This window comes from Marmota flaviventris, chromosome X, assembly GCF_047511675.1.
Source record: "Marmota flaviventris isolate mMarFla1 chromosome X, mMarFla1.hap1, whole genome shotgun sequence".
NCBI classification, from domain to species: domain Eukaryota; kingdom Metazoa; phylum Chordata; class Mammalia; order Rodentia; family Sciuridae; genus Marmota; species Marmota flaviventris.
The window spans coordinates 116,204,405-116,227,024 of NC_092518.1; the positions used below are offsets into that span (position 1 = coordinate 116,204,405).

The 22,620-nt window shown below is 36.2% G+C and overlaps 1 protein-coding gene across 4 annotated transcripts in view; it reads left to right on the top strand.

Moving 5' to 3' along the window:
- Positions 1-22,620, top strand: part of Phf6 (PHD finger protein 6) — a 54,122-nt gene that overhangs the window by 25,041 nt on the left and 6,461 nt on the right. For 3 of the 4 annotated variants that reach the window (XM_027947004.2, XM_071606332.1, XM_071606333.1), the window contains exons 6-9: positions 12,860-13,029; positions 13,187-13,330; positions 14,420-14,524; positions 17,921-18,054. In XM_027947004.2, the coding sequence (XP_027802805.1) occupies positions 12,860-13,029; positions 13,187-13,330; positions 14,420-14,524; positions 17,921-18,054 (553 nt within the window). The remainder of the gene's footprint in view (positions 1-12,859; positions 13,030-13,186; positions 13,331-14,419; positions 14,525-17,920; positions 18,055-22,620) is intronic. The other variant, XM_071606334.1, reaches the window with a different exon arrangement.

Here is a 22,620-nt window from a genome sequence, read left to right on the forward strand (position 1 = left end):
AGGTATCTAGAATAGGTCCTGAGTTTTAACTATTCACAGCAAAAGTGTAGAATGTAAGTCATGTTCACAAACATAACCTCAGGTCAGTTTAGGTTCTTGAAATCATAAGGAACCAAACTGGTGTATTATTATTATTATGGGTTTTTTTTATATATTGAGGATTGAATTGAGGGGCACTTAACCACTGAGTCACATCCCCAGCCCTTTTTATTTTTTTTATTTTGAGACAGCATTTCTTTAAGTTGCTGAGGCTGAACTCGAACTTGTGATCCTCCTGCCTCTATGGGATTATAGGCATGTTGCCACCATTCCTGGCACATTATTTTTCTTAAATGACCCAATATAGCATGTCTTATATGGGATAGGTACTCAAAAATGTTTATAGCATCTTCAGTTTCTTTGACTTGAAAGTAAGCACAATATCTAATGCGTTGTTTAATTTTGAGTGACATTTCTTCTCTTGTACCAGGTGTTAGTAGAACAGGGTGAATTAACAAAACATAATTTCAGTTATGGGGGTGTGGGAAAAGACACAATTGAGTGTCAGACATATGACTAGCTGAATAAAATACAGTGGTGCATCCCTATAATCTCAGAAATTTGGGAGGCTGAGGTAGGAAGATCACAAGTTCAGGACCAGGCTAAGCAGCTTAGCAAGAGCCTAACTCAAAATAAAAAGGGTCAGAATGTACCTCAGTGGTAGAGCACTTGCCTCACATGCCTGAGGCCCTAGATTCAATCCCAAGTACTATAATCAGTCAGTCAGTCAGTCACTCAATAAAGTGGTGACACATGGAAATATTTAGACATAAAGTAGGCATTATATCTGTATATTAAAGCTTTCAGAAAAAAAGGTTTATGTGTATAGAGACTGAATGATAAAACAAACGTAAAATATTAACATTTGTGGAATCTAAGTGAAAGGCATTAAGTCTGAAATTAAAAGATACAGTAGTAATAAGTGCTAGAATTACACTGACCATAAAACCCCATGCTTTCTGAGACACGGTAAAGAAATCTTTGGTGTCTAACCTTGGAGACTGTGGTCTTGATTTTATTCAGGGACTTGTGGATTTCCTGATTGACAGGTTAGAAACTTTATTTCAGAGATTGCCTGTTAAATCCTGTAAGGAAATAGGTCACTATAGTTACAGTGGAAGTATATTGTAAGAGTGTTATAATTTATATAGATTTAAAATCTTTGCTTGCTATAGTATTCACTTAGTGTTTTCTTTGTTCTTTTTCTAGAGAATGCAATGCAATTTCTAGTGTCCAATGCTTTTATTAAATGGAAACTTAGGAAATTGTAATACATGTATTAAAATGCCATACTGGACTACATAAATATGGGTGATTACTATGTGTCAGTTAAAAATACTTATTAAAAAATCTTATTAAAAAAGTTTAGTACCATTGAATATGTTTATGAAGTACTGGGAAGATAGTATCATACTGATCAATAGTGTGGGCTTTTAAATCGGATTTATATTTGAATTTTAGCTTTGTTACTTCCTAGTCACATGATCCTGGGCACATTATTTGATGTTTCTCAAATGAGAGCCTTAGATATTATATCTGTAAAATGAGGATTAGATCCCCAGCACTGTAAAAACAAACCCCACCTATCTCATAGGAGTATATAAAGCTTTTAGTAGTGTTCCTGGCACATAATAGTGCCAGTTACTGTGTTCTGTATCTTTGTTGTCATTATTGTCCTTTAAAATTCTGCCTACTTTTATTACCACTTATCTTTTCATATGTTCTTCCTTGAAAGACAGTGGAATTTAAGTTGTATTTCTGATTTAATTTGGAAAATTTTAGGAACATATGCATATTGTGATCTTTGCACCACGTAGAATGAACTAACTCTGCCGCAATCTGGCTGGGCACAATCAGGAGCCACTTGTCAAAAGAAACTAACTTTATTTTTAGAACCACACACGCCAAACAAAACAGCCTCTCAGGAAAAACCCTCAGAGCCTCAACTGCCACCACCGGCTTTCCACAAGCCTCTCTCTCCCACACAAGCTTCTCTCCACCTCCCACAATCCTCCTGCTCTTGAGGCCGATTGGCTGGGTCACGTGGGCGGAGCCAAAAAAGTCCCCCAATGAGCAGCTCCGTGGTCTGAAAGGGCAGGGAAACAGCCCAATGAGCATCACCGCAGAGGAGCCAATCAGCTAGATGTTGCTGGGGCCGCTGTGAGCCAATCATCAGCCGGCAGCTGGAAGTTTGCTGGGGCCCCTTCGGCTGTGGCTCTCAACGTCTCCCCCTCTCTGTTTAAACAACAAGCATGTGGCTTAGGGACGGTGCCTGCCTTAGGTTGTCCAATAGTACATATGGTCCTTAGGTTGGTACCATTGCAATTTCTATCTCCTGGTGAAATTACTGATATACCCTTTGGAGAACTGGCTATAATTTTTATTTCACCTTCATAATCGGGATCAATTACCCCAGGACTTATCATAAGTCCTTTTAGAGTAGAAGAGCTGCGTCCCAATAATAAGCCTACTGTTCCTTTGGGAAGAGGTCCTTTCACCCCTGTGGGAATGATTTGAACTCCCATCTCTGGAGTTAGTACTGCTCTGGCGGAGGCGCAGATGTCCAACCCTGCGCTCCCTCTGGTTTGTCTGATGAGGGATCTGATGGACAATGTGTCCTGGGCACTACCCTGATGGGGTTGCTGGGTTCCTCCAGTGCTCCGTATATTTGTGGTTTTGGGCCCCGGAGCATTGGGCCCCCCTGTCCATTTTTTGGCAATGGAGCCCGATGCCTTTCTCCACGATATCGTGGATAAACACCTGGTCCTTGTTCGTTTTTTGATAATGGAGTACCCTCTATGGTGGTTTGAGAACGGCATTCATTAGCCCAATGTCTCCCTCTACGGCATCGTGGGCAAATACCTGGTATTCTACTCCTTGGATACCTAGTTTTGTTAAACCCTCCTCCAATGGGGCAATTCCTTTTAAAATGTCCTGTTTGTTCACAATTGTAGCATGTTCTTAGCCTGGCATCTAAAGCCTGTTTTACTGCAGCTGCCACAATTTGCCCTTGTTCATTAATGTCTCTGGCATCTAAAGCCTGTTTTACTGCAGCTGCCACGACTTGCTCGTGTTCATTAATGTCTCTACATAATTTAATATATGTGTTTAAATCTTCATGTTTCCATGGTCTAATGATATCTCTGCACCAACGATTCGCTTGCTCATAAGCCAGGTGTTTTAGTAATGGCATTGCTTGTTCTGTATTCCCAAAAACTCTGGTAGCTGTTTGAATAAGCCTATCTACAAATTCAGCATAAGGTTCATTAGCTCCTTGTATTACATTAGATAATTGACCTTGTAAACCTCCATGTCCTTGTAAAGTCTTCCATGCCTTAATTGCATCTACAGCAATTTGTGCATATACACCAGGATCATATGCAATTTATTGCTGCTGATCCTCATAAGGTCCCTTTCCTAACAACATATCTAGATTTCTCTGAGGATAACCAGCTGCTGCATTTCGCCTAGCCGTCTCCTTGCAAAATTCCTCATTGGCAACCTTCCATAACAGGTATTGTCCTCCATTTAGCACAGCTTTACACATATTAGCCCAATCTGCTGGCGTCATGTTCAAGTTGTTAATGGATTCGACCATGCTTACAGTGAAGGGTGCTTGAGGACCATAGGTTGTTACAGCCTCTTTTAGCTGCTTCACTGTTTTGGAATTTAAAACTTGGTAAAATCGCTGCCCTCCTGCCTCAAATACAGGGCATGTTAATATTTGAGATCTTGTCTCAGGATCCCAACTATCAACTGCGGGGGTTGGGGACCTCCCAGCATATGGAGGTGGCCTTGTTAGTTGGACACTTACGTCCTCTGGTGATAGAAAGGTGTTAGTAGCAGTCTCCTGTAGAGGTGGTGCTGTTGGTTGGACACTTACACCCTCTGGTGATAGAAAGGTGTTAGTAGCAGTCTCCTGTTGTAACTTTCCCCCTGATGGCTTTTTCTGTTTTACACTTTCTTTCTCTGTCTGACTAGCTTGAGAGGCCTTCTCTTTTACTTGAATCTTTTCCTCTGTCTGACTAACTTGAGAGACCTTCTCTTTTACTTGAATCATTATGTCTTCTCCTTCCTCTACCATTGTCTGAACTGAAGGCTTTGGACTAAGCAAACAAGATACGAACGTCCACAATGGCAATGTGCCAACTGGCAGAGTCCCTGGGCTTTTCTTTTCTATTCTTTTTAAATCTTCACCATGATGGTTCCATTGTGATATATTTAACAACTCCTCCTTAAAAAGCCATGGGCTACATTTTTGTATTGTATCAACATATGCCCTGACTGTTCTTGATTTTACTGAGATGCCTCCTTCCTCTAACAATTTACTTAACACTCTTTCAGTTTGTTTTTTGCCAATTTCTGATCCCGTATTTCTACTGTAATACAACCCAACAAGATGACGCCAAACAAAACCGAGACAGAATGAAATAAAAAGGGAACAACAAAAAGTCATTATAGCCTTTCTATCCTCCTGACATGTGCATCCGTCCTTTCTCCCTATCTGTTCCTCAGACGTAATAGTTTTTCCTCAGATGTGAGCGGTTTTTCTTCCGTCTCACTCATCTCCAGGGACAGGCAACTTAAAACAAAAGTGAAGCAAAATAAAAGAGAATCTTAAAATGGCTACCCATCCTCTCTCCCTGCCCTCAGGGGCGAGCAGTTTCACTTACCCTCAGTCGCTCCCCGTGCGAGCCACCAAATGCCGCAGTCTGGCTGGGCACAATCAGGAGCCACTTGTCAAAAGAAACTAACTTTATTTTTAGAACCACACACGCCAAACAAAACAGCCTCTCAGGAAAAATCCTCAGAGCCTCAACTGCCACCACCGGCTTTCCACAAGCCTCTCTCTCCCACACAAGCTTCTCTCCACCTCCCACAATCCTCCTGCTCTTGAGGCCGATTGGCTGGGTCACGTGGGCGGAGCCAAAAAAGTCCCCCAATGAGCAGCTCCGTGGTCTGAAAGGGCAGGGAAACAGCCCAATGAGCATCACCGCAGAGGAGCCAATCAGCTAGATGTTGCTGGGGCCGCTGTGAGCCAATCATCAGCCGGCAGCTGGAAGTTTGCTGGGGCCCCTTCGGCTGTGGCTCTCAACGTCTAACTCCATATTCTTTTGTATTCACCAGATTTATTGACCACCCATGTGCAAAGTACTGTGAGGCATTATATATGTTCATTTTGATTTAGCACATTACAGACTTTCATTGTAGGATATTTCATAGTACATGAAAGTAGAGAGAACAGCATAACAAACTCCCACGTACCCATCACTTGGCTTTAGTAATCTTCAGATCATGGCCAATCTTGTTTCATTACCTACCTCCCATCTGGATTATTTTGAATTAAATCTCAGACATTGTATTTCATTTTAGCATACTTAATTAAGAATAATATATTTTGGATATATGCTACATCTTTTTATATGCATATGTAGGTACCTAATGCAAAAGCATAAAATGTATAATTTATCTGATATCTTTCCTGAAAAAGCAAAAAGCTGAGTTCACTAGCCACACAGAGCATGCAAAGTAAATACACATCACAGTTGCACTGGAGAGGCAGGGCAAGTGACCACTCGTTTTCCTTTCCATAAAGATGCTCAGCAGAGGTAGTGATTAATTAATGCCTATCCTTGTTCTTTTTTTCTAATCCCAGTGAACATTTATTGAGTATCTGCACCTCAGGGAATTTAGAAAAGAATCCTTTTATGGACAAAAAGCTTGTAATCTACGCATTATACAAGAGTAATATGTAACAAATGAATGGAACTTAAAAAGTGTTTTTGCAAGTAATTTCTTAAAGCAATCTTGTGAGGAAGGTATTAGCTTTAGTCCCATCTGATACATGAGGAAACTTTGCTTTGCAAATGGTAAGTAACTTAAACAAGTTAAGACCTATTATATGGCAGTTAGACTTTGTGTCCAGGGGTCCTTTCTGCTCCACACTGTTAACTGATGTGAGAACTTAAGAGGAGGACAGAAATGGAACATAAACCAGGAAGGATGATGAGGGAAACACTCATTAAGGAGGAAAAGAGAGCTGGGGTTGTGGCTCAGTGGTAGAGCGCTTGCTTAGCATGTGTGAGGCACTGGGTTCAATTCTCAGCACCACATATAAATAAATGAATAAAATAAAGTTTCATCAACGTTTAATTTTTTTTTAAAAGAAGGAAAAAAGAGAGCTGGAGTTGTGGCTCAGTGGTAGCACACTTGCCTCACATGCATGAGGTACTGAGTTCAATCCTCAGCACCACATAAAAATAAATAAATTAAGTTTGTGTCCACCTACGACTAAAAAAATATTTTTTTTAAAAAAAAGGAGGAAAAGAGAAATCAGTAAAAGGATATACAGGGCTTTACAATACTAAAAAGAAAAAAGAGGAGTTGTCCTGGTAAGTTGGCCCCTCCTCTGCACCATAACAGAGGCAAACCAAAGGGAAACCAAGAGGGGTCTGGCCATTCTTAAGCCACATAGGCATTTGAGGTTTGTGTTCATAAGAGGCTGGGAATGTTGGGTGGCACAGGAGGGAAGATAATCTTATTTTGTCACCTACGTTATCAACTTGAATTTTTAGAAATCACTACTGTGTCATATTCATTTGTTTGAATAGGTACATCAATGTTGTACAAAGATCACCTGTACAGAAGACTATATACTTCAAGGAGGCTTCTGCTGTTTCTGGCTCTTATAACTCACTTTCCAAATTCTTTTGCTAAAGGCAAACAGTACTTCCAGTTTCTCCAGTATCCTTCCGGAGAGATTCTGTTCATACATAAACATACATAAACAGTTCTTTTTCTAACTTCAGGAGCATATTGAAGTGTGTATTTCTTTGATGAGTTTTACCATTTTAAAGGTATATCTGTAGTTACTCATTGACATATATCTGTCCCACTCTGGCTTTTTGTCCTTGGCCAAAAATATTTGATCTTTCTGAACTTTCTTATCTGTAAAATGGGAGCATGGAAGATGACTGATACAACTTTATAGGATTGTGAGGCTCTCGTGAACCTCATATAATGCATGTAAACTGCATAGCATATCTGGCATAGTAAAAACTCAAAACATTGTATTTCTAGCATGTGTGTATAGATTTTTATTTTACAAATAAAAGTTAAGATATACAATAAGTGAGCAAAGATAAATGGAGAAAGATGTTCATTCCAACACATGTAATAGCAAAAATAATGAGAAGAACTTACAGGTTGTGTAATAGCGAGCTGGTTAAATACAATGGATTACTCTTTGCTCTTACAAGGAAGGAAGTAAATTTGCATATACTGACACGAAAGGTCATCGAGCTACGTTGAATAGAAACTGGGGGGTGCAGAATACTATGTTTGGGATGCCATTTTTGGCATATATTTTTGGGGGTACTGGGAATTGAACCTAGGGGCACTTTACTACTGAGCCATATCTCTAACCCCCTTTTTATATTTTATTTTGAGGCAGGGTCTCACTAAGTTGCTTAGGGCCTTGCTAAATTGCTGAGGCTGGCTTTCAACTTGTGATCCTCCTGCCTCAGCCTCTCAAGTCATTGGAATTACAGGCATGTGCCACTGTGACTGGCTATTTGTTGTATATTTTTGAAAGACATTTGCATACTCAGAGAAAATAGTAGCTAACATTTATGAAGAGCTTCTTATATGCCAGGTACTATTCTAAGTACTTTATAAGAACTAACTCATGCAGTTTATTCAAGAACCTTTTAAGGTAAATCTCCGATTGTAGGACATCTCATGTGGCAGATCTAAGGTTCAAACTAAGACCCTTGACCTATGAGGCTGAGAAAGGGAACTGCCAACAATGGTTACCTCCCTGGGAGGGAGGGAGAGAGGGAAGGAGAGAGGCTGACTAAGGGGTCAGCTGGAAGTGCAGAGCAGGTGGAAGTGAAGGTAGGAGGAGGATTTTAACTTCTTGTATGTAGGTAAATCTTTTGTGATATGAAATGAAAAAAATAGTTTGTTTAAATGTTTTCAAAAAGTTGAACAATTTTGAAGTGGGAAGAGAAAAGCAAAAGAAGCAGTAGGTAGCAACCATGAAAAATTTACTACTTTTAAATTCACATTTTCATGTGAATTTTCAATTAATTTTTAAGCTAAAGTCCTATAACTGAAATCACTGGGTCAAAGGATACAAACTTAAAAGTCCCTAATACACATTGCTATATCACTTTACAGAAAACTTGTGATGGATCACGTTTTCATCATTGATGGGTGAAAATTACTCCCTCTTTACCACATTGGGTATTACAAATTATTGTAATTACAAAAGTAGCACAGTGCTTATTGTTTAAAAAATTAAATAATAAAAAGAATACTATTAAAATTAGCTTCAAAAGCTCTCTTCTCACCCTCAAATCACATTCTCTAGTAGTAGCTAGTAATGATAGCTTGTTGTACATATATTTTCCCAGAGACATTTTTATATACAAACTTACATATATGTGCAATTGCACATTTTTAATAAAATGGCATTATACTGTATGCATATCATGTTATACAACCTGCTCTTTTCATTCTGTGATATATTACAGACCTCCTTCCTTATCACTTGTCAGCATACAGATCTACCTCTTTTTTTTTTGGTACTAGGGATTGAACCCAAGGACGCTTAACCACTGAGCCACAACCCCAGCTCTTCTTATATTTTATTTGGATACAGGGTCTCACTGAGTTGCTTAGTGCCTCACCATTGCTAAGGCTGGCTTTGAGCTTGCAATCCTTCTGCCTCAGCCTCCCAAGCTGCTGGGATTATAGGCACACACCACTGTGCCTGGCCCTACCTCATTCTTTTTGATAGTCATATTCCATAGAATAAGTGGAACCATATTTTATTTGTAGATTTGTCTGTTAATAAAAATAGGCTGTCTACTTTTTCATGATTACAAATAATACTGTAACAATCTACCTTGTACAAATACACTTATGTACTTAATATAAGTGACTGTGGGATAGTCCTAGAAATGGGGTGGCCAGGTCAAAGGTTGTGCTTTTAACATTGAAATAGATATGGTCACATTGATTCTAAAACCATTTACCCAGTTTATGTTCCCATCAGCAGTGTCTAATGCCATATACCTGGCTGGATAATATCAATCTTTAGTTTTTGCCAACCTGATAATCTCATTTAATTTTCATTTCTGTTATCACTAGTAAGGTTGGGCTTCTGTACATAAGTTTTTAGTCATTATTTTTTCTGTGAATGGCGTGTTTCTGTCCTTTGTACATTTTCCTCTTGGGGTTGTCTTTTTTTTAACTTTTTCTTTTTTTAGTTGTTAATGGCTTATTTATTTTATTTTATTTATACACAGTGCTGAGAATCAAACCCACTGCCTCACACATGCTAGGCAAGCGCTCTACCATTGAGCCACAACCCCAGCCCTTGGGATTGTCTTTTTAAAATTGAATTATATAGTTGAGCGTAGTGGCACTGTCCTCTAATCACAGTAATTAGGAAGGCTGAGGCAGGAGGATTGCAAGTTTGAGGCCAGCCTTGGCAATTTTAGTGGACCCTGTCTCAAATGAAAAAGGACTGGGGATGTAGCTCAGTGGATGTGAGAATAGAATAAAATAGAAGGCACTCTCTATAATCTAGGTGTTAATTCTCCATCACTATAAGCAAATGATTACCAATTTACTTGTTTTTTCCCCATGTTTGGGATTGAACCTAGGGCCTCATGTATGCTAGGCAAGTGCTATACCACTGAGCTACACCCTCAGCACAATTTGTCTTTTAATTTAGTTTATGGTGCCTTTTGCTATACGAAAGTTGCTAATTTTTAGTCCCATCTCTCAATCTTTTCCCTTATGGCTACTAAGGTGTCCCAACCTAAAATTTATGAACAAGAATTCTCTATTTTTCTCTCTTTACATTTATAGTTTATTTTATGATTATATTTCAATACATCTGTACTTTTTCATATTGTATGAGGAAAAGAATCTCATTTTTTTAAAAAATGGGTAAGCAATTTTTTTATCATGTCTTCCCCCCCATCTGAAATACCACCATTATTATCATATTCTCAGATCTCCCTATACACATTGGCCTGTTTTGAAACTTTCTGTTTTCTTCCTCTGTCTATTCTCGTGCTAGTATTTTCAAGTGCTGTTGCTTTACAGTATAATTTTATTTTTATTTTTTTAAGAAAGAGAGAGAGAGGAAAGAGAATTTTAATATTTATTTTTTAGTTTTTGGCGGACACACATCTTTGTTTGTATATGGTGCTGAGGATGGATCCTGGGCCGCACGCATGCCAGGCGAGCGCACTACCGCTTGAGCCACATCCCCAGCCCCTATAGTATATTTTTAAATAACTCTTTTTAAGGATATTCTTCTGTGTTCTTACCTATTTACTTTTCCAGAAATCAACTTTAAGATCTATTTTATTGGAATTTCATTAAATTAGGTTAGCAAGAACTGATTTCTAATGTTGATACTTATCGTTCATCTAGAAGCATGATCTATTCTCTCCATTTAAAAGGGACTTATATATTTTCATTTCTAACACATTTTTGGTTCATTGTAATCTTATAATTTTATAATTTTGAAGTCTGCTGTATTGATAGATAAAAATGATGTATCATTTAATTTGTGTTTTGATTCTAGAGAAGTTACATATTTTTAAAGTATGTTTATTAACTTCCTATGCTCTGTAAATTTTTTCATCAGCTCCTTGATCCATTATTCCATTGGGGTCTTAATCATATATGAGTTTATTGTGTCATAAGGATATTTATCCTTTGTCACAGATACAGGAGACACCGTTCCAGTTTATTGTTTGCCTTTTAATTTACCACTTCTTTTTACTCCCCAGAAATTTGAAAGTCTAATGTAGTTAAGTGTATGAATCCTTTGTGATTTTAGTATTGCTCTTAGAAAGTCCCGTAAATTTTTTTTTGCTGAATATTGCATGTTTACGAGAAATATGCCATGTGAAAAACTAGTCATATTGGCCTGATAAAAGAATCAGTTCTTAGTTTATTTATAGATGTTTAATAATACAATATTGTGGTATTAGTGATGTTCATTTTTATAACAGACAACTGAATATGTTGTATGTATACATATGTATATATGCACATGACTGAAATGTTTTATATACATACACACAAATATATTTGAATGATTGGAACATTTGGTTATGATTTTTCATTTTAAGAATTTTAATTTTTGGCAAGTGTAAGTAATTTTAATAGAACTGTTTATAAATTGTTTAATTTGAATATTTAAATAGGCAATATGCTCTGATATGATTTGATATAGTGTTAAGGTCAGAAATCATTTTAAGTTGAATTTTCTGTCTGTGTTCACAGGAAGTTATTTGCATGAATTTGTTCCCTATTAAACACTGTCCAATAACTTGAACCTCTACCCCTTGACTTCCTCTAATCCAATCATGGTTATATAAATTTGTATTCACGTAAATTTTTATTAACAGTCTTGCAAACACTTATATTTTCCTTGAGCTTTTATATATATAATAATTGAATTGCCCATTTATTATAATGAATATGCTTTTATTTCTAAAAGCCAAAAATCCTTTAGAGTATTGAACAGCATCTGGAGAGTAGGAGCAGATATGCTTTCTCATTGAGAATATTATTATTCTCAATGTACTAATAATACTCTGTAGAATAATAACCAGTAACATGGTAAAGGAAGATTCAATACAGGAATTAGAAGGCTGTACCTAAAACTTACATAGTTTGATCTTTTTGTTTTTTATTCATATAACATTTATTGAACACATTAGCACTAACCATTCTACATCAAAGAATAAGAGGAACAAACCCCTGTGTCCAAGGAATTGTCACTCCAGTGGGAGAGATAGATAATAAACATTTCAATAAATAAATTCAAATATTAAATCTGGTAGAGAAAAAGATGTTGAAACATAGCAAGGCAAGAGAGAAAGGAGTGACCCAGGCCTGGGGGATCAGAAAGGAGGTTCCTTAGACGGAATGATAAGGAAAAATTATTTTAGCAAGTGGCAGTTGGGATGGGGTATAGTTTGATCTTAAGATGAATTAACATTTAGTTCTTATACCTTCTTGAACACTAAATGCATTATTTTATATACAGAAGGTCCTTAATAAAATATTTGTAGTGAATAGCTGAATGAAACATCTATTAGTGGTAGAAATTCTTTTAATTAAAATTGCTGGGAAATGCAGTTCTAAAATTTCTACATAAATTTTGTTTAATCCATTAAAGTATACATAATCAACTTGCAACATACCTAGTCAGAAATTTCTTTTGTACTTAATATTCATTTAATTACTTGATCAGTTAGTTCAATTGTAGATAACTTCCTTGCTGAATTTGTTCATTCAGTTTTCATGTGGTTGAAAAGCTAGAACAGTGCTGTTCAATAGAACTTTTCTGTAGTGACAAAAATAGTCCAAATTTGTGCTCTGTAATACTTTTGCAAGTAGTTACATATAGCTAATAAGCTCTCGAAATGAAGTCAGTGTGCCTAAGAAACTGAACTTTTATTAAAATGGATGTAAAAGTATTTAAAAGCCATACCATCAAGATCATAAAACTTGGGGCTAGGGTTGTGGCTCATTTTTTTGCAGAATACAGATTGAAAGGAAATAAATAAGGTTATAGTGATTATCATAAAACTATATGTTGTATTTGATTATTTTGTTAAATTTGTCCGAAACAGTAGGTTGCTATATTGAATATATTATAAATCATTTCTCCTCATTTCTGAATACAATTTCAGTCTAAGGAAAAGTTTGTGTCCTCAGAACCTGCAAACTAATGCTCATTTTAAGACTGGTCCATATAAAGCTTTTGTTCATTTTTAAGCAGCTGATTTAGAAGAAAGTTTTAATGAACATGAACTGGAGCCCTCATCCCCAAAAAGTAAAAAGAAAAGTCGCAAAGGAAGACCAAGAAAAACTAATTTTAAAGGGCTGTCAGAAGATACAAGGTCCACATCTTCCCACGGAACAGATGAAATGGAAAGTAGTTCCTATGTAAGTGAAAAACTATTGGATTTTTACTTTTTGTTGCACAATGAATATTTCATTTAAACTTTTTCTGTAGTTAAGGTTTATCATTTGAAATGTTAAATAAGCTTGAAATACTGATAGCATTTCTGAAGTGTGTTTTTTTTTTCTTTTATATTTGCAGAGAGATAGGTCTCCACACAGAAGCAGCCCTAGTGACACCAGGCCCAAATGTGGATTTTGTCATGTAGGAGAGGAAGAAAATGAAGCAAGAGGAAAACTGCATATATTTAATGCCAAGAAAGCAGCTGCACATTATAAGTGCATGGTAAGTAAGGTTCTTTTTATGTGCCTAATTTAAGCCCAAGCTTTTGTGAAAATAATTTAGCTAATAACCAAACATGGCATATTTACCTCTAGTATTCATGTTCTAGAGTAATGAATAGTAATATCTTATAATCTCAAATCTTAATAAACTTTAGATTTTTAAAAAATAGCTTTTATGTTTTACTAGAATTTGAAGTATGCTAATTATAGTTATATGCAAGATAATCCATAATTATTTCACAACTGTAAGAATTTAATTTATATAAACACGTTTTCCACTATAATAACTACTGCTGTTGTTTTACTTAATACACTATATTGCAGTTATTATTTATGAGTCTGTCTTTCCTAATAAATTTTTCAATGCCTCAAAGATAAGAATAAGGTGAGGACAAATTTTTATCTTTACATCCTTAGATCCAGGCCTGACTTACAGAACACCTAAATGTGTTCAGTTGTATTGAATTATTCATCCCATTATATGATTAGTTCTTTTAAAGTTATATTATTTATATCAGAAGTTCTTGACTAAAGTGCATATCAGATTTACGTGGGAAGCTTTTTCCAAATAAATGTACCTTGGACCCCTGTGGAATAGATCCCACACATGTCTTTTTTACAAAACAAACAAACAAACAACAACAACAACAACAACAACAAAAAACCAGGTGATTTGATCTGTATCTCTGAAATTTGTCAACTTAAACTATTTCTTAAAACTGTGGAAATGGGATGTTTTCCCCCAGAAAATGTGCCCCTCCAGTGCTAAATAAAGCATCACTGGTTCATGGGGAAGAAAAACCTGGAAATGTAAAAAGGTTGAGACAACAGGGTGATATTGTTGAAATCTTCATTGTTTGAAGCAGGGTATTTAATCTTGTCTCCACAGTGGCAATCTTAAGTTTTTTTCAGTCTTTATTTTGGGTTAAATTTTAATCAAATATATGAATATATTTAAAATATTTGTTGTTATTTGATTATTATGGAAAAATATCTTTTCACTGGAAATTAATGCAGCATATTTATTATTATCTAATCTCTTTGTTATAAGGATTCTGAATGGTAATATTCTTGCATTTTTCTTCTCTAGTTGTTTTCTTCTGGCACAGTCCAGCTCACAACAACATCAAGAGCAGAATTTGGAGATTTTGATATTAAAACTGTACTTCAGGAGATTAAGCGAGGAAAAAGAATGGTCTGTGATTTTTATATTTGTGTTATGCAACATTATTCTTGACTCTGCTTTAAATTAAGAACACACCTCAAATTTACCAGTCATCAAGAAATTTAATATAAAGCAGTTCATATGTCAAAGCACAGTATATATTTGACTTTATTTGTAACATAATAAAAAATGCTGATGTTACTGAAACTTACTCTTTCTATGTAACTTCATTTCTTCAAAGATTTACATGGATTAGGTTTACATTTCAGGGTATTTGAGTGCTCTTTAATAAAATAAATGAAAATATGAATGTAACCCACTTTATTAAGTTTAAACTGTTATATTGTATAATTTTGCTTAATGAAAAATTCCATAAGTTGAATATAGCATTGAAAACTTACCCATGTTGTTAATACTTTTTCTTTTCTTTTTTTTCTTTTGGTACCAAGGATTGAATTCAGGGGCACTTGATCACTGAGCCACATCCCTAGCCCCATTTTTATATTTTATTTTGAGACAGGGTCTCACTGAGTTGCTTAGAGACTCACTTTTTTGCTGAGGCTGGCTTTGAACTTGTGATCCTCCTGTCTCAGCCCCCTGAGCCACTGGGGTTACAGGCATGTGCCACCACACCCAGATTTTCTTTTCTTTTTAAAGAAAGGAAAAGATTTTTAGGGCTTCTGTTTAATGTACACATAAACAGTTATGTCTCTTAAAATGTTTATGGTAGCTTTAAAGCTTCCTTTATAAAATGTACTTTAGTCTCAAGGGTTTTTTTGGGGGGCGGAGGACAGTACTATTGATTGAACCCAGGACCACTGAGCCACATCCCCAGCCTCCTTTTTAAAAAAAAAATTTTTTTTTAGTTGTAGTTGGACACGATATCTTTATTTTATTTATTTATTTTTTAATGTGGTGCTAAGGATCGAACCCAGGGCCTTGCACATGCTAGGTGAGCGCTCTACCACTGAGCCACAACCCCAACCCTCCCCAGCCCTTTTTTATATTTTATTTACAGATAAGGTCTCACTAAGTTTCTTTAGAGCCTCACTAATTTGCTGAGGCTGGCTTTTGAACTCACGATTCTCCTGCCTCAGCCTCCTGAGCTTCTAGTATTTTAGGCGTGTGCCACTGCTCCTGGCTAGTCTATTTTTAAACATGCTGAATTACTAATAAGGAACTTTGACAAATATTGGCATCTTTATTGATCACTTACTCCTTTAAAGCTTATGCAAGTGGAATGTCAGTGGAATACAAAGTCTTTTAAGATAGCAGTTATCTCTAGAAATGACTTAATGATGATTTTTTGTTTTGAAAATTTTTCAGACATCAAAATTACAAAGACTAGTAACACATCCATCACCTTAATTCATCATTTATCAAGGATTTGTGGTACTCATTTCACTATGCCTTTAATTCTTGTTGCTTGAAGTATTTTAAATCAAAACTCAGATTTCATATCATTTCACCTCTGTCTAGTGCAGTATAAATCTCTTCACTGGACAGTTTCTTACCTAACAACAATATTGTTACACCTTCTATATAACAGCTAATTCCTTGGTGTTACTTAATACCCACTTCATACTTATATTTCCCTACCTGTCTCCAAACTGGCTGTAAGGTTGATTTATGTGAATTGGGTTTCAAAGGAAGTCCATGCTTTACATTTTGTTCTTGTCATTTCATTTTGTTATTGTTTTTGCAATACTGGGGAATAAACCTAGGGATGCTCTGTCATTGAGCATTACATCCCCGGCCCTTATTTATTTATTTGTTTGTTTGTTTGTTTGCTTTGAGGCAGGATCTCACTTAAGTTGTGGAGGCTGGCCTTGAACTTGTTATCCTCCTGCCTCAGCCTTATGAGTTAACTGGGATTACAGGTGTGCATCACCATGCCCAGCTCTACATTTGTTTTTTACATATCCTTTACATAATGTACAGCAGCCTCTCCTCCCTCTCTCTGTTGTTTTGGATTTTTCTTGTATGCTACTGACTTGAAGAAAATGAATTAATTGTCCTTTAGAATGTCCTACTATTTTATGTGTTTGCTTTTCATGATGCTATTTGTCTCTCTAACCTCCATATTTCCATTTAAAGTGGGAGATGCATGTAAAGCTTGATTAGATTCATTTTCATCTTTTTTGGGGGGTGAGATCATCCACATCCTACCTATCATATCAGATAGGTCATAATGATTGACTCTTGGTTTCAGGTGGTAAATCTGATCCCTCTACTGTGAAGGTACCCTTCATTCTTTCATGTAATGGTTTCAGACAATTATCATCTTTGTCTTACTCTATTAGAATTGACCCTTTCTTTGTGGAGTTTCTTTTGAGGTATGAAGATTGTTGTTATCTGTTCCATTTAGATTCAGTTCAGTTTAGTAATAAAGAGAACTCACAGTACTAAAAAGAAATAAGGGAAAATCATGCAGCAATGTCGTGTCATTAAAAAATCCAAATAAGTGAATAGGACAACCGTTCAATTCACTTACTGTTTTCTTCTGTACTGTTGAAGGTTAGGGTAAATACTAAATTGGTATCTCTCTCCCATGTGTGCTCCAAAGGAAATTAGTCCATCAGGATACCTCCTTACTTGCTCTGAAAGTAAAAAGGCATCTAGAGTTCAGTAAATTTGAAAACTATCTACTATTTACCCCTTCCTGGAGAAAAGGCTGTGAGAAGTTCTGCAATAAAGTGATCTGCTTAACCCACTGTTTCTCAAACTTATTTGACTATGAAATTCTTTTTGCAACAGGCACTTTCAATCTCAGAACATTCTTTAGGTGAGGCTGATCAAGGCCAAAGTCAGGAGTTTTGAAAAGATTTCAGCCCCTTAATTTCTGCCCTTTTGTCTACTTGGTGATGATCTCTCTCTGAAGGGATGCTTTCCTGTTTCCTCATTCTTCCCCCAATTAAAATAGGAAAGGATCTGATCTCAAGGAGGAAGAGAAGTCAGACCACTGAAATATATCATCTTTTTGTGTTTGGTATCAAGGATTGTCATAAGACACATGGGAGATGTCAGTTCTCCCATAGTTGGTATAGTTTTTCTGACAAGCTGGAAGTTTTTAATTGTTAAATAACATAAACATCAGGGCATGACTTAATTAGAAGGTTTAAGTTGCCACATATTATTCTTTTTTTTGTTTGTTTGTTTGAGACAGGGTCTCCTGGGGCTCAAGTGATCCTCCCACCTCAGTCTCCTGCATAGCAGAGACTAGAAGTGTGCACCATTGCACCTGGCTGTAACATTATTTTAATTATGTATTATAAGTACAGTGTACTCTCTTTTCTGATAGAATATTGCTGCTGTTTTCTTTATAAACTGGAATAGTTGGCTGAAATATGACTAAAATAGAATAAATAAGATTGCCTAAACTTTGGAATTCTGCTTACGATCATTCTTTCTCTTTCTTTTAAACAGAAATGTACACTTTGTAGTCAGCCTGGTGCTACTATTGGATGTGAAATAAAAGCCTGTGTTAAGACCTACCATTACCACTGTGGAGTACAAGACAAAGCTAAATACATTGAAAATATGTCACGAGGAATTTACAAGTAAGAAAGCAACATTTGTCCATTTTCCTAAACATGTCAGTAAGTAACTGCACTTAAGTAGGTTACCAGTTACCTCTTTGGTGGCATTTAGTCAAATATAGAATATTGAGCCTATTATATAGGGAATGAGAATTGCAATTGGCACTTTCCTGTGACTATATATCCCTGAATTAGCATTTATTCATTCATCCATGCTTACTCTGTGCCAAGCATTGTGCTAGGAGCTGGGTATACAATAATGATCAAGACAGACACAGACTGCGTCCTTTTAAAGGATACAGTCAGTTAATTGGGAGCACCCTATTTTTACATGACCAGACAATAAATAAACAATTACAAACTACATAAGCACTCTAAAGTTACAAAGTGCTATGAGAACATATGACAGGAGAGCTAATATAGTCTGTAGTAGGGAATGTTTAAGAATTTTCTGAAGGAATCAGCACTTGCGCTGAGATAAGGATAAAGGTGAAGATGGGGAGGCATTCTAGGCAGAGAGAAAAGCAAGTGTGCAAGACTTTCGGGTGGGAAAGGAGCCAAGGAGAGATGGGGAGATGAGTTAGAAGGCTATGGCTGATGATCCAGGTGATAATTGTTGGTAACTTTGACTAGGATATTGTTGAAGATAGAAGTCAAAAGATTGTCTTGGAAAAATGATGAATGAATATGGTGTTGGGGTGTAGCTCAGTGAAATAGCATGTATAAGACCCTGAGTTCAGTCCCCAGCATAGCAAGGGAAGAAAAGTAGGATTTGGAGATTTGGGACTGCAATATCACTTACTTTTTTTATGAATCTTCCACTGTGGGTTAGTGGCATCTATAATGATTTCATTTGTTTAATCAAATGTAGAATAATTTGATAGGGATACCTGAAATTTAATTTGCCTTTGAGAGTTGTAAAGCACTTCTGTATTCTCACGTGCCTAATATGCAGTAAACCAATAACTTCAGGGTCTGGTATTATGTGTAAAAAGCAGTTTACTCAAGCAGTCATCAGATCATTTGGGTTGCCTTCGTAAGTTGCTGATGCCATATTATAAAATTGACCAAATTTTGTTAGGGCATAAGTATTTTCAAAGGAGTTCCATCAAGCCTTTAAGAAACAGATAATATCAATGTTATTTGAAAAGAACTAACACAAACAAGAGATGGGAAATTTCTTGGCTCATTCTATAAAGCATGCTTAACTGTGATACCAGACCTGACCTAACAAAGATACATTAAAAGAACAAACTGGAGACCAGTCTTACTTTTATAAATATATATACAAAAATCTAAATAAAATATTAGTAAATTGAGTGCAGCTCTATCTACAAATTTAAAAGATGTTCAAAATTAGGACATATGTTAATGTAATCTATTATAACTAAGGGTAAAAAAAATCCTGTACCTTCCCAATAGATGGTGAAAAGACATTTTATAACATTCAATATCAATTTATGATTTTATTTTGGTACTAGGTATTAAACCCAGGGGCGTACGTAACCAATGAGCCACATCCCCAGCGTTTGTTTTTTTTTTTTAATTTTATTTAGAGAAAACTCTTGCTGAGTTCCTCAGGGCCTCACTAAGTTGCTGACACTGGCTTTGAACTCATGATCCTCCTGCTTCAGCCTCCCAAGCTGCTCGGATTACAGGCATGCACCACTGTGCCCAGCCCAATGTTTTGAATTTTAAAGTAACATAAAAAGAGTGCTCTTGGTAAGCTAGGAATCTTAATAGGGTGAGTAGGAGAAAATAGCAAATAATTTAGAATTGAAATAAGGAGCAATGGTCTTTATCCAGGGGTGATCCTCAGAATCACCTGAGGTGGATGGGGATCGATGCTTAGGCCCCACCCCACAGAGATTTAAGTTCATTAGGTCTGTGTTGAGGCACAAACCCTGTATTTTATGACTTTTCATGTGATTCTTATGTTCATCTCTAACAGAACCATTAGACTAAATGCACTTTTTTTTTCTTTTTTTGGGGGGAGGTACCAGGGATTGAACTCAGGGGCACCCAACTACTGAGCCACATCCCCAGTCCTATTTTGTATTTTATTTAGAGACAGGGTCTCACTGAGTTGCTTAGCACCTTGCTTTTTGCTGAGGCTGGCTTTGAACTTGCAATCTTCCTGTCTCAGCCTCCTGAGCCACTGGGATTACAGGCATGTGCCACAGCACCCAAACTAAATGCACTTTTATTGAGATTAGGAGGAAGACAAAGGAATCAACTACCACCATTACTTTCAACATTCTTCTCAAGGGTTAAGCTAATGTAACAACAAAGGAAAAAGGGGCTGGAGGTGTAGCTCAGTGGTAGAGTATTTGCCTAGCATTTAAGAGGCTCTGGGTTTGGTCCCTAGCATGCAAAAAAGAAAAATGTATAATAAATGGTCTGGGGTTGTGGCTTAGCAGTAGTGTGCTCGCCTCGCACGTGCATGACCCTAGGTTCGATCCTCAGCACTACATAAAAATAAATAAGTGAAATAAAGGTTTTGTGTCCAACTACAACTAAAAATAAATATCTTAAAAAATGTATAATAAATAAAATGATCAGTGTCAATTATTGATGTATATCAAGAAAATCCAAAGGAATTAATTCTGAACTTATTAAAATTAATAAGGCTGCACAATATGAAATGACTTTAAAAAAACAGTTCCAGTTAGAAAATGCAAAAGAAAAATGTTCATCATCCATAGACACAAATTAAAGGTGAATCTTTTCCTTCTTTTTTTTTTTTTTCACTACTGGGAATTGAACCCAGGACCTCATGCATGCTAGGCAGGCACTCTACCACTGAGCTTTTGTATTTTGAGACAGGATCTCCCTAAATTGCCCAGTGTGGCCTGGAACTTGCCATCCTCCTGCCTCCACTGCCTAAGTAACTGAGATCACAGGTGTGCACCACTGCACCCAGCTTAACCTTTTCCATCTATAAAGAAAAAAGGACTCAGACAAAATATATTATGCTTCTTGACAGAATAGCATTGAAAATTATCTATTTTCACCAAATCAATCTATTATTTAATATAATTATTATCTATTATTTAATATAATTTTAAACCAAATCCAAAATTTTTGACAATTTTATTTAGAAGAATAAGTGTGATATAATTTTCTACTTGTAATGATTAAGTTTACTTTATGTAATGGGAAAAAATATCAGCTTCAACAAGGTAGTTGTTTCTTACCTCAGGTGGGCAGAGGAAAGAAGTCTAGATGTTGGGGAGCAGTTTGTCAGTGTCATCAGGGACCCAGGTTACGTATCTATCATCTTTCTGCTTATTCATCCTTAGAACATCCTTCCACATATGTGTGTATGTATTTTTGTACGCACAGGAAGATCTCTAGAATACATTCAGCAAAATTAATGGTTACTATCTACCATTAATTGCAAAGGGATGGAGGAGAAGAGACAGTTTTACATTTCCCATTGTCTGATTCTATGGTTTATGATTAACTGTGTACTGTTATTTAAGTAGCCATTTTTTATTTTTCAGTACCCAGGATTGAACCCAGGGGGCGCTTAACCACTGAGCCACATCCCCTACCCTATTCATTTTGAATTTTGAGACAGGGTCTCACTAAATTGCCAAGGCTCGCTTTGACCTTGTGATCCTCCTGCCTCAGCCTCTTAAGCCACTGGGATTACAGACATGTGCCACTGTGCCTGGCAGCCATTAACATTTTAAAAGAACAAGCCCGTTTTATACATCTAAAATCTAGTATGTGGGGGCTGGGGTTGTGGCTCAAGTGGTAGCGCGCTCGCCTGGCATGCGTGTGGCCCAGGTTCGATCCTCAGCACCACATAAAAACAAAGATGTTGTGTCCGCCGAGAACTAAAAAATAAATATTAAAAAAATTAAAAAAAAATAAAATCTAGTATGTGAAGAATTACTGCATTTACATTTTTATTTTATTTAGCTATTTTTATTATAATTACCTATTTTCATTTTGGACAAAGTAGAGAATTAGATAAGAAAAACGAGTTAATTAATTCTACTACCCAGAGCTAACAATTTTTAAATTTTTTGGAATATTTTCTTCTTGATGTTTGTGTGATTGTGTAAATGTGTATATTTATAAAAAAGATTCTTATATATACTGATTCATGATCTGTTTTCCAATTACTATACTGAGACTTTTTTCTGTGACATTAAACAGTTTTATATGTATTTTAATGGTTACATAGTATTCTATCCTGTGGATATGTCAGTTAGTTTCATTGTTTCCATTTTTGGATATTTAGAGGTCTTTTCTTTTCCCTTCTTTTCTCTTCTCTTCTCTTCCTTTCTTCTTTTCCACTTTTTGACTATTAGAAAACCTTGTTTTAGTACTGGGGGTGTGGCTCAGTGGTAGAGCGCTTACCTAGCATGTGTGAGGCCCTGAGTTCAATCCTCAGCACTACATAAAAATAAATAAATAAATAAAGGCATTGTGTACAACTACAAAATAAATATTTAAAAAGAAAAAGAATACCTTATTTCAGTGACCATTTCTAAGCAAAATTATTTGCACAAAGATCCATAGTGATTTGAAATGCTCTTTCTTTTTCACATTAAAATATGTTTCTTGGGCTGG